The following is a 12,682-nucleotide window of genomic DNA, read 5'->3' on the forward strand; positions in this document are numbered from 1 at the left end:
TACCACATTTTGAGCCTCACCTGAACTTTTAACTCTATCAACACAGCAGGTCAGATCACAAACTATTTCCTGTCTTGGTCCAAATTAAGAGTCCCAACTACAAGTTGATACATAAGGTGTTGAGATTAAAAGCACTGAAAATAAGTGAGTCTTCAAGCTTGGACTCTTTTACCCAGACACAAAAACAACAAAACAAAATAGACAAAAAAAAAAAAAAACATTGCACTGACACAGCACTTTGAAAGAAAAAAGTCACTTTGAGAAGTTTTACTGTGACAATTTAATACCCGTTCTGACCAGAGATCTCCTAAACACAGTTTGAGATGAGTAAAGCTTTTATTTTAATTAATCTTCTTTATGATAGAAATTAAGGGTATTTTTAATGCTTTTTTTGGCACTGCGACCATCTTAGATTGAGAAGTATAAATACCACAATTTACAGTCATTTTTAATGAATTAGGATGTTATGATTTATATCAGAACTCAGCTCACTTTTTGTGAAACACATCATAATGGAATGATCACACATGTATTTCTGTTAATGATAAAGACTTTCTGCTTACAACTAATTTAATATTAGTCCTACATTTAAGATTGGAATGACTTCTGACCACTATACAATATGTTTAATACAGACAAATGTGCTATTTTATCACAGTAAATTTGTTATTTTCAAAAGACACTTTTAATCAAACAGGCCTCATCAGAACAAATATTCTAACTTATTGAATGACTCTATAGACAGCCCAGACACAGAGTAATCATTCTGCTGTTAAAACACAGTTTGATATTTGTAAAACTCTTTTTATATTAATTATAAAGCTAAAACCATCTAAATTCTCAACATATGCTGAATTATGATTAGATCTAATTTTGTGAACGTAATGTCTTAAAAGAGGACCTTGCCTAGCTTCACATTCGTACTGTACAAAAGCTTATAGGACTATAACCCAGCCAAATTGATATATTTTCCCTTTAGTACCCTTCAAGGTTGGGCCCTTGAACCTTCATCGCATAGTGTCACACTGACACATCCACGCTAATTGAAATCACACACTAATAGGCTGCTCACTTCTCCCCATTTGTCAATGAGGGCAAGTAAATGTGTGCAGACCTGCCATGACAAGAGCGTCTTCTCATCATTTTGTTGTAATACATTGGCCAGAAGAGCTTATGTCAACCTGCTAATATAATTACAAACTTGTGCAAAGACAAGCACGTGTTGACACCTAATGTTTGGCTACATCACTGTAAATATCACTTGAAAAGTTGGGCAGCTCATCTCTAGCTCCTGTAAAATTAGACTGTAAAATTCTCAAGGCCCTGCAGTTTTGTCACCTCAGCACCTGCTTTTTGTGGTTTCCAAGCAAGATTTCCAGCCATCCCTTTGTCTCTTTGATTTAGAAAGCGGTGTATTGGTGGACTTCAAGGAAAAATAAGGGCAAAGTCAGAAATCAAAAGTAGCTCAGCGAAAGGCGAGCGATTAGCTGTCAGATCTTGTCGTCGGTCTTTTTGAAAGGAGCCTGATTATGCGTCTGTCTTCATCACAGCAACTGTGATTTCTGTTTAGGTTTCAAACCAGGTAGCAGCGAGCTACTCTGTCGTTAAGAAACCAAACACGTCGGCTTCAATCTAATTAGCTGTATGATAACCAATGGAAACAGTCAGCAGGAGCGGAGAAAGAGTGGAGCGGAGCTAGAATGCAGCTTGGATGGATGGTAGAAACAGATGACAGCAGTAATCAGCAGGGACACGCTGAGAATTACTGCTATAACCGTGCAGTAAATAAATCCTAAAATGAAATGTCAGCTGGAACAGTTAGCAACATTTGTCACTCACGTAATCTACTCCTGAAGGACTGCATCAGGTGTTGCTCATCAGGGCTACCGCACAGACAAACCACGAAGAGGACTATCTTTGGAATAATTTACTTGTAATATTCAATTTGGTCTGATTAATTAGTTTTCTGGCCTGAAAAAGAGTGAAACCACACCGAGATAATTCATGTCTAGATCCAGAAATGATGTTGTTGTAGTTTCTGCTGAGTCATTTTCAACCCTCGGTCCAGACCGTGCCAATCATTGCATTATGAATATTGCAATTCCTCGTTCAGACTAAATGTGTAGACCTAAAGGGGATTTTAATGGAAAAGTCAGACATGTCTAGCAGATCAACGTCTCTCGGCCGCTGTCGTTACTCCAAAGGGCTTGTCTCGTGTGGCCTGAGGAAGATAATTTTCTTGTTGAGTGAACCACGGTGCTCAGGCATTTCTATTCTCCGCTGATATCCTTGAAGCCTTAATAGTATTTTCAAATTAATTGATTTGGACTCTTTAGGGACACATAAATGCAAACGTGCAGCAGGAAGTCACCGTATGAATGCGAGAGTGCAATGAAACTGTACACGTTACTGTATGTGGAGGGTTAGTTATGTCCTAACCCTGCGCCGACTAATGTTCTCAAAGACCTACTCATGTTAACGTGTGGAAAAGTCAGTGTAAATCAGTTTGTAATCATACATGTGGGACCTTCCGCCAGACTTAATAGGCCGCAATAATGGCTGTGTTAAAAGTTTTATTTTGTACTGAACAGAATAAAAAAAAATGGGAATAATGTTTTTTAATCCTCTTATTTGTTTTGCCCAATTTCAATTGGCAGAAAAACTTGGTGTAAATAACGGAATAAAAACAAATGAGCCGTCATAAGGTCACTGTTATGAAGTGTACGCCCACACAACGACCTTAAGGCATTACAGGGATGTTTGGACCTGGTCCTGGCATGTGCCCTTCTTTTGTTTTAGTTAGTCTCAAACGACTAAACTTTCGAATTCACAATTCATAAAACCGATAAATTGGATCATTCGTGTAATCGTTTGAAATAATTAGAATATTTCTATGCTCTTATAGTAGGAGTGCAGATAAAAACACCTGTGCAGCCATCCTGGCAGGAGATTAAAAGCTTGATCCTTATAGCCCTGGGACACCGCTGAGTATGTGCTTTGCCTCTCCTTGGTGCATGAAGGCTCATTCCAGCAACAAACTTTCTATTGATTTTAATCAGGAATTTGATCTCGAGGTAAACCAGGTTGCGAAAGATTTTCTGGGACAGGATAAAAAAAAATTGTATGCAAAAATTTAAAGCTGCGAACCCAGTTACGGCCAAAAGCGTTCATACCCCTGGCAGATGTAGTATTAGATTAGGTCGTTTCTGATAGGAAATGAAGAAGACATTATTCAAAAGATAATAAATCAATATAAATGGAGGGACCATTTAAAAAAATAATCTGTCTTCTTTACATTTTATTTAGGAATATGTCAACCATTCTAAACAAATAAAACAGAAAAGTTTATGGCAAAAAAAAAAAAAAGCAATCAAGGCCTCATAAATGCTGACCAGCTTTTCACACGTTTATGAATATGAAATCTTGTATCTAGATTTGCCAGCAGATGTGCAAAGATACGAGCAAGCATGAAAGCAGCATTGGAGTCCAGAAGAAACGCTCTAATTCCACCCCACGACAAGCCCGACTTGTTAATTTGACTGGCAGAGCGCTTCCTACCAACATCTGGGGTCCCTGCAAAAAGTCGAGAAGCTCGCTCGCTAAGCAAAACGGTGCAGAGCGACGAGCCTGCCATCTGCCAGAGCACCATTATCTCTCCCAGCACACGCTCATGAGCTGCACCAGACTTACGGCTTCTGTAGAGGAAGACTCCCCCCGAAACAGCAGCCAAAATAATAACAGTGCCAGTGTTTTCGAATGAAGTGCTGCTCTCATCTCAGGAGCCATATGTGCCCACCAAGACATATAGCGCGGGATTCAATCCTTCCTTATACACTGGCTTTGCCTCCCTGTTTCAAATATGTCCCTCAATAACACAGAGGAAGCAAATAAAAATATACCAAAAAAAAAAAAAACAAGCAAAGTTATGAAAACAGAAATTGAAATGGCAAACTAATCAAAGCAGACTGTTGTAGCCCAGATATTACCTTTTCTGTGCCTCAATACATATTTTCATGAATTTTTCCAAACAAAATACCATCAGAGTGTACAAAGACGCTTCACAACCTTCATTGGAAATCTGAACTTTGCAATCTCTGCTTTGACTGTGGAGGCACTGATGGAGCCTTTCGCATTCGCCGTATGTCAGAGAAGCTCGCAGACTGTCTGATCCTTATGGCATGTAAAATTAGGGAGAACAAATTGGCCTTCTTTTATGCATATATGGAAAATAGGCCAATACACCTTTGCGATCTGTTCAGCCTCCTGGTGCGGGAAACAGATGTGCTCAGTGAAACATGTCTGGAGTGCCGGCGAGATGACGAGGCAAATGATGAAGAGAGGCGAGGATGGAATGGCTTTCCATCGGCGCAAATCTCTCATCAGATCTGGGATTTCGTCAACTCGAGAATCTTCATCCATCACTCTAAGAGCTTATCAGCGACCGAAGACGTGCATCTTTTCTCTGAAATAGTTCTTCAACCCAACATAAAAATTACTGCTAATATCCGAAAAATCTAAAATACCTAAAAAAAAAATCATTCATCTCCTAGGATTCTTCAGGCTTTAATTGCATTTGTAAATTATGTCATAGTCAGCATACTAGGAAAAAAAAACTATTTAACGGGTGTAATCGGGTCTCTTTTTCTCCAAATTCCAGTTAAAAGTCCACCCAAGGGGTGAATATATTATTGACATTTGATAATATGCAGTGGAATGCGGCACAATAACGCCTCCAAGCAGTGCTGTGCAACGGTGACATTTCACACACAGATTTTCCAGTGATGATTGGGATTTAACTTGTCACGCAGGTCTGGTGTCTATAGTCTGATTACCAAACAAACTTCCACTTGTCTTGAGATGAGTAATCAATATGAGTTTTTTAATCACTCTTATCAGGAGATTTGACTGGTGGAGAACCCGGACAACCATTGTACATTAAGCCTCTCCCGTTGGCGACACCGAAGCTTTTGAGTCGTTCAGAATGATCCTACGTGTCTTGGTGGCCTCCCTCAACAGCTTTCTTTTGCCCCAGTCACTCAGTTTGTAAGATCAGTCATCTCCATGCAGATTTAGAGCAGTTCCTTACTCCTTCCAGTTTTTAATCACGGATTTAAGTAACTTGAATGGCACGTCCAGCGAAATCTTAGCTTGGCCACATCCCGACTTAGACTTTTCACTACCTCTCTGTGTTCTTTCGCATTTGTGTTTGTATTGTAGAAGGAATGTTAACCAGACTGGACTCCTCAGAAACAGGTGTTGTTTGTTCTAAAACTGCTCTCAGTTAATCTCCATTTCACCAACTGTGGCACCGCAGGTATAATTAGCTGGACCGCAGGTCATTTTAATTAAATAGACTTTGTGAAAATCTCTTCGCCCCCCAAAATTATAGAGCAGTTTATTTGATTTGTGTCAAAAATGTCAAATTATGTTGGCCATGATTTCATTAACAAAATAACTAAATGGATGAAACAGCTGAAGAGCATGGATACTTTGAATGGGAATCATATTTACAATGCTGTGAACATGTAATTACAGGCTTATTTTTCATATCACCAAACAAAACTGAATTCCACACAATGACTAGAGTCTTAACAATCAAAAACTGCAATGGAAAATGCCATTTTCAAATAATGATTTAATTTAGTAAGAGAAAAGAAAAGCTATCCCAACCACCTGGATCCAATGTGAAAAATGTAAAGAGTCTTATTGTTAAGTAATTAATGTAATTAACCATGTGTTCTGGAAAGCAGAGATTTTTCAATTTTATTAGCCACATTTAGGTCTGGTGGATTTGAAAAATCTAAAAATCATCTAAACAGAACCTGTATGACAACATGAAGTAGGCTAAAATATCTCAGAAAGTAGCATTAATGCCCCCAATCTAAAGACATGTTTGGGGGCATTGTCTTCTGAAATGATTACCTATTCAAAGGGACACAAAAGAACACTGAAAGTTCACTTGCCTTGTTGCGGATACTTAAAAAAAAAAAAAATCAACAATAAGAAAGCGACTGGGCAATAATGGCTTCTTTGGGAAAGTTTCAAACAGATACCCCTGCTGACCAAAAAGAACGGAAAAACCAGTTTCACATTTGCCAAAAAAGATCTTGATGATCTCAAAAGGTGTCAGCTGAGTTGGTTTGGGAATCTGGTCTGGATGCCCCCAGGGCGCAAGACCCTGGAGCTAGCCCCAAAGCTCATTGTAGGGACTACATAGCCCATCTGGCTGAAGGCATTGGGGTCCCCTAGAATGAGCTGGAGGATGTCTCTGGGCAGAAGGATGTCTGAGGTTCCCTCCTGGACCTGTTGCCTCTGACACCCGATCTTGAATAATCGGAAGACCACGGATGGATTGATGGATGTTGGATACTTTCGTAATATATTTTGAGGATCGACAAGACAAAAGTAGGACATTGGGAAGGTGTGTGTCCTCTTCCATCATAGACAGTCGAACATGTTGGTAGCAGTGTGATGGTCTTAAGCTGCTTTGCTGCTTTAGGACATGGACGGCTTACCCGTATAAATGAAATTGTGTATTCTGCTCCCTAGTAGAAAATCCTGAAAGGGAAGCGCTGACAATCAGATTGTAACCTTAATCTCAAGTGCACTTGGGTAAACCAGGGGAGAGCGCTGAAGCACAACATCCAATCTGCTTTTTTATGGCTCAAAAAGTGTAAAATGCAGCTTTCTGTCTGGCCTAGTCAAAGCCTGGACTTATATCTGATTAAGATCATGTGGCGTATCCTTAGACAGGTTTTTCATGCTCAAAGGGGACACTAATTTTTTTCATAAACGATCAGGTTTGTTTGGGTTGCTTTATAAACTTAGCATATAATTTTTTTTCATATTTAATCATTAAAACAGAAGTCAGTGAAAGAGCAATTTCTTCTCCTACAGCACTTCACATTGTACAACAAACACGTCTGCATTTACATACCAGATTCCAGACTGCATATAAGTGGGTGAGGTAAGAAACTGAACATTCATTAAATGACAAAACCTGTGTCGCAATCCAAGAGAAATCTAAAAGAAAATAACAAATAATGAGCAGTGTTTACACGTTTCTTACCTGAGGGGTTGAGCAGCCGCCAGGTGATTAGAGGGTCCGGTCGGCCACTTGCCAAACAGCTGAGTGTCACGTTGCTGCCCTCATTCACGACAATGTCTTCTGACACCTTGTAGATTGTGGCTGGAACTGTGGACACAAGAGATTTGAGGTGTGATTGTGTGGAATGCAGAGTAAGAATAATCTGAATGTTTAACATAACTTTCAGTGAAATACATTTTCTCTTCATACCAGTAGTAAGGAGTATGAAAAAAAACCCTAGGAGATCTTTCATACATTTTATGAGGCAAGTATGAAAAGGAAGAAAAGACGGTATTGATCCTTGGATGCAAGGTGGATTTTTAGAAAACCTTGTAATTCTCCTATTTTATTTTCACTTAGCCATTCGAGGTAGTTACAATTAATGCTTTGAAAGCAAAGATCTCAATAAGCGATTTAATCTCCTGCCCCAGAAGCCCAGCTCAAGGAGACAGATTGTTTCTGTTTCCTGTGAGAGATCCAGCAGTTGTTCAGTGCTGATTCAGAGTCAGACATACCTTCAGAAGGCAGGGCTTTAATACATGATTCATAATGTACAGGTTAAAGGTTGAGTTTATCTTCCTTTTGTGTATTCACAAACATCTAATTGTCATTCTCCTTTGCAGTCGCTGTTTACTCTGAGCTCCCAGCCCTGTCACTTTTAATGAAAGAAAGCATAAATAAATCAAAAACAAACCCTCAAAAGGGGAGATTTGGAGGTAAAAACAAGCTGTGGTATATTACGGGGGTAAAAGTGATAAAGCAAGTCGTGGCGAAGGATGCAATCGATCATGACTGCTGTAAAGGGCATACATCAAGGCTTTCCCAAACTCTAAGGAGGGATAGATGGATAACGGTAAAGCCGATATGCAGCCATAAATAAAGATGAACAACTTTGAATATGATGGAGCTCAGTTATGTTTAATTTAAATCACACGAGAAGACACATTTTTCACTCTAAAACATTGATGGTGCGATTACATTAGCTTTTATTATCCAGGATTGTACGAGTTTGGAAAAAATGAGGCCATTTTTTCCTGATCTGACTCCGTCTTTTGAAGCTAAAAAGTTGCCTTTCATTCAGTGTGACCTTATAATATTAGTAAACAAAGCAATAACCGTGTGCAGTATAGTCTGGCTGCGGCTACGCCTTTCATATTAATGTTGACAGTGAAACTGTTTTCCCCCACAGTGGTCATGTATACAACCGGTTCCTGGGTTAATATATTGTTGTTGTATTTTTTTTCTTTTACAGATCCTGGACATTGCAGTTGAATTCACACAAAAACATGCTGAATTATTTCTGTAATTCAAATGAGGTTTTTGCTGTTGGGACAGACATTGGGTGGTCTCAATCATGGGTAATAGATGAGACAACAAGGGGGTCATCCTTCTTCACAGACCTATTTTTTAACTATACAAAGTCATGGTCAAACATCCTGGAACAACTTGAATCCTAAGACTAAAAGTAGCTCTTAACGACGTCATTTTAGGAAAAATCTTTTTCTGAAAAATTTCCCGAACTCTAGGATTTTCCTTAATTTTTTACCTCAGTAAAATAAAGGTTATTCACAAAACAGCTTAGTCCTTAAAAGAGCTCCTAAAGTGAAAATAAATGTTAGGAGTAGTGAGGAGGACTTTTAACGAGTCCGAGAGTGCCTTAAGCACCTAAATGTGGATGAAATGATTTGTAGGTAAGATAAACTTTATCATCTATAAAAAGTTTATTATTATCATCTCACCCTAACCCATATAAGGAAATTAATTAGTTTCAATGGCCCAGCAGGTTAAAGGTGCGGCTCTAGTAACTTAATTTATTGAGGATAAGTAAATAAGCTGGAGAAATGTACAAAGAATATAATACAGAGGATTTTTCAGATTATTTACCGAAAAACGCTGTCAACAATTATCATTTTAGAAGAAATGGAAAAAGTTGCAGAAAAATATATACATAAATACACACTCTAGACAAGATAAAAAGGTGAGAAAGTATTTTCTGTATGATGTAAGCAGCCTAAATGATCGCCTGAAGTTTGCTTGTGTGATGTCATCTCCTCTCTGGCTTTTGATTGCTGCATGGAGCGCTTCTCAATTTCCACGCTGGAAAAATGCAGAAAAAAGGTGCATTGATCATTGCTTCAAAGTCTGCCTATTTGCCCTGTGATCAAATTACCTTTCAACACTATTCTCCTCCCAGAGTTGTGTGGACAGAGGTGCTGCTCCTCTCAGTTTTTCCACCTTTTTTTCTTCATTTTACCAAATCCAAACACTTTATACAAGAAGGCAATCGCAATAAAATGATGGCAGGTGAGTGCACGTTAATATCAAATAGATAAAATAGTAAAATGACCAGAATGGGGTGTAAACAAAACAATACACAAATCAAAATAATGTGAGAGTGTAAATTAGGTGCGTTCAAACATTCTGATTCAGTTTCATCCTCATGTCATTTCTGAATCCAGTCTAAAAGGTTTATTTCTCTCCTCTTATTACTAGGAGCACATTTTTTTTCTTGTACTATCAACCAATCACTGCTCTTAAAAGACAGCGTCACTCCTAGCAATGGGGTCAACCACACTTCCTCACTAAGATAAAACCTTCTCTCATTTCCTTACTCAGAGTCGCTCTCAGCAACTATCTGAAACACTCTTAAAGGAGCAATAAGCGATATTTAACCACTAGGTGGCGCTTGAGCACTGTCTGTAGGCCAAAACATGATGTGAGACAAGCCACTGCCACCTGGCCCCTCTTTTCCCTTCTCACATGTCGCCTCCTAAAAGCATATTTGTAAAGGATAAAAACACAGCAAAACCGAGTCACCTTTCTGAGGAAGATTTCTAATGAAGAAGTAAGTAGCTCATAAAACATTTATAATGCTGTTAGTAGGAGAACATTTTGTTCTGATGGGGGTGATCTCCGCCATGTTGCTCTGACACTGCGCTGCTCTGATGGTGGTATTTTAAAGCAGGGAGGGGCTAAACCCTGAGTGGCAGCTGTTCACATACACGTACGTGTGGCCGGCCGGCTGTGTAAACAACAGACTGGAGAACAACACGGAGAGATGTGGTGTGACGTCAGACCACAGTCCATCTAAAATATTACCTTTAGTTCTTCACATCACAATTTTTTAGTGCTTTCTATCTAAACTGATGAAATCTTCCCCATAGCTCCTTTAAGCGAAGACTCCTAGGTAGGAATTTTTAGGCTAAGATAGGAGCTCTCTGCGAGGATTGCTAAAATCTTTGTGGATACGGGCACCGATTTATGATTTTTCATTGTTAAGATAACATTAGCCTTTCATCTGCTAAGATGTTAGCACAGGCTACTGTTATTTCCATTCAGACCTGCACGGTGGAGTTAGCAAGAATGAAATGGATGTGGAGAGGTGAAGGACATTCACACCAGTGCCCCGCTGGAGGTTCCTTTGCCGGCCTCTGCTAGCACTAATCCTGTTCCTCCTTGCAAAAAAGGAGAAAATACCGGTCCTGCTGATGGGTTAAGAACCTCCCACGGACTGGTTCAGCTATCCCAGAGCAAATGCCTATCTCCTGGAATCTCCTCCATGCTCGAGACCCAGTAAACCTTCTGGCAGTGGCACATATTGATGTGACAGCCAGGTTGAGTTGGACCGCCAGTGCAGCCTCTGTAGGGTCCAGGTATCACCTCATGCTGCCAGTAGGGACACTGACCCTAGTCAAAATGCAGAACTACTGGAAAGCAGTCAGAAAAGCGAGGAGAGAAAAGTGTTTAATTTCATTAACACCAAAATAGCTGACACTAATTAACAACCCCCTCTCCAACCGAACCGACCAGATCAATATTCCAGAAGTTGAACTCACTGGATATTATACTCTGATTAAAAAGTGACAGGAACTTCTATCCGTGTTTGATCAAGCAATATGAATCACAGGATTCATTTCACAGTTGATACCCTCAGAATTCCTCCATTAAAAGCAATATAGTCCTACAGTACAAAGCAGGCTGGAGAGGTGTAAATTAGATTTTAAGCCATTTTGATTAGCACTGAAGCATGCCATTCTGCCTTCGTTCGCAAAATCGTGAGGAATAACTTTGCAAGGGACAGATCATCCTTAACATCACCACACGAAGCACTGAACACACTTCCAGTTGCAGAACAGGCCTTGGAGACTGCCAGGGATGATGCAGTTTATTGAGTCTTCAATATCCTCATTCGTCATCATCTAGTTAGACGCTGCCAATAGCAAGGACAAAGACTTACTGCTGCTTCTGACTCCCTCTGCAGAGCGGAGATGGGCCATGCTGCTATTCCTCTATTGCATCTTAAGGAAGCTGAAGTATGCAGGGAAAAAAAAAATAAGGCTGACCGTTTGAATTGTGACACAAGCTGTCTGAGATTCTTCCATCAGTCGACCAGGGCCAGAGCCACCCTCCACAAAGAAATCTGTCCCTTTTCCTGCTCTGCGCATCCTAAAAATGCAGGCTGAAATTTGGTTTCAAAGTGCCACATTCATTTGGTTAAAGCAACCGCAGGCTGTACTTTAAGCTGGAAAGGATTTTCTTCAAGATAATTATTTTTTTAGACAGGGCTTTCTGGGCTTTTTTTTAAATTATTTATAGAGATGTTTTCAACAAATTTACTGTCAGAGAATGTGTACTAGTGGGCTCTGGGCGTTTCTAACTGACACTCCTGGTAGAATATTTAGCACGTTGTGAAAAGATGCAGCATTTAGAGGAAACAAAGAAAAAATAATACATTTTTAAACTATGTTTAGTGCTTCTACAAGCACAAATAGAAAAGTTATAAACCTTGCAAATATAATCCAAACTGTTTCACCCTAGCAAGTTCTCAGGGTATGTTAAGACCCAGAAACAAAAAAAAAAAAAAAACTGTTATTGTTCATTTGTACGAAGTTGTTTTTCGTCTATCCGAGGACGCTGAAGCTTGAATGGAGATTTCTGAAGAGCTTTTTCTTCTTCTATGCCGCTTTTGAAGCTGATTCAACGTATTCACCATATGCACTTTGGTGAAAGGTTAAGCAACGTGCATTGAAAGGTGACACACTGTTAGCGCTCATAACACAGGACCTTGCAAAAAAAATTTATGTGGATCTGTATTCAGCCACCTTCGCTTTAATACCCCAACAGAATCTCAATAGAAATCCAGCTGCTCAGTGAAAAGCCTCTGATTTTTGATAGGTAAGATCAGAGAACAACCAGCATATAGGGAGACAGCAGACGGGTCAGGGAAGTGGTTGTAGAGAAGTTTAACCTCTTAAGACCTGAGGATTGTAGTCTAAACACAGGCCTTTGGATATCTAAAAAATGATCCGTTTCTCTTCCCACATATACTTTTATTTCTGCTGACAGATCTGTAAATGAGGATCAGACGTTTATGTTTGAAGATAAACTTTTTTTTCCCCAGCCATTATTCAGCTCTCTAAAAGCCTATGTTTGGTCCAAAGAAAAGTGTTAAAAGAAATCCATAACACCATAGCCGTTGGCCACAGGCCACAGGGGGGAGCGGGTAAATAGGTGAAAGAGCGCAGCAGCTTGATGATATTGGAATGATGTTCCTCAGCAAAGGTCCTCAAAGGGAACCTGGTCAGAGTTAATGGC

General features: G+C 39.6%; 1 protein-coding gene across 1 annotated transcript in view; it reads right to left on the bottom strand.

Moving 5' to 3' along the window:
• Positions 1–12,682, bottom strand: part of LOC105933220 (limbic system associated membrane protein) — a gene marked incomplete in the record, with an annotated part of 539,059 nt that overhangs the window by 46,924 nt on the left and 479,453 nt on the right. Inside the window, 1 exon segment of the mRNA XM_021321539.2 lies at positions 7,070–7,195. Within this exon segment, the coding sequence (XP_021177214.2) occupies positions 7,070–7,195 (126 nt within the window).

Source organism: Fundulus heteroclitus, chromosome 18, assembly GCF_011125445.2.
Source record: "Fundulus heteroclitus isolate FHET01 chromosome 18, MU-UCD_Fhet_4.1, whole genome shotgun sequence".
NCBI lineage: Eukaryota > Metazoa > Chordata > Actinopteri > Cyprinodontiformes > Fundulidae > Fundulus > Fundulus heteroclitus.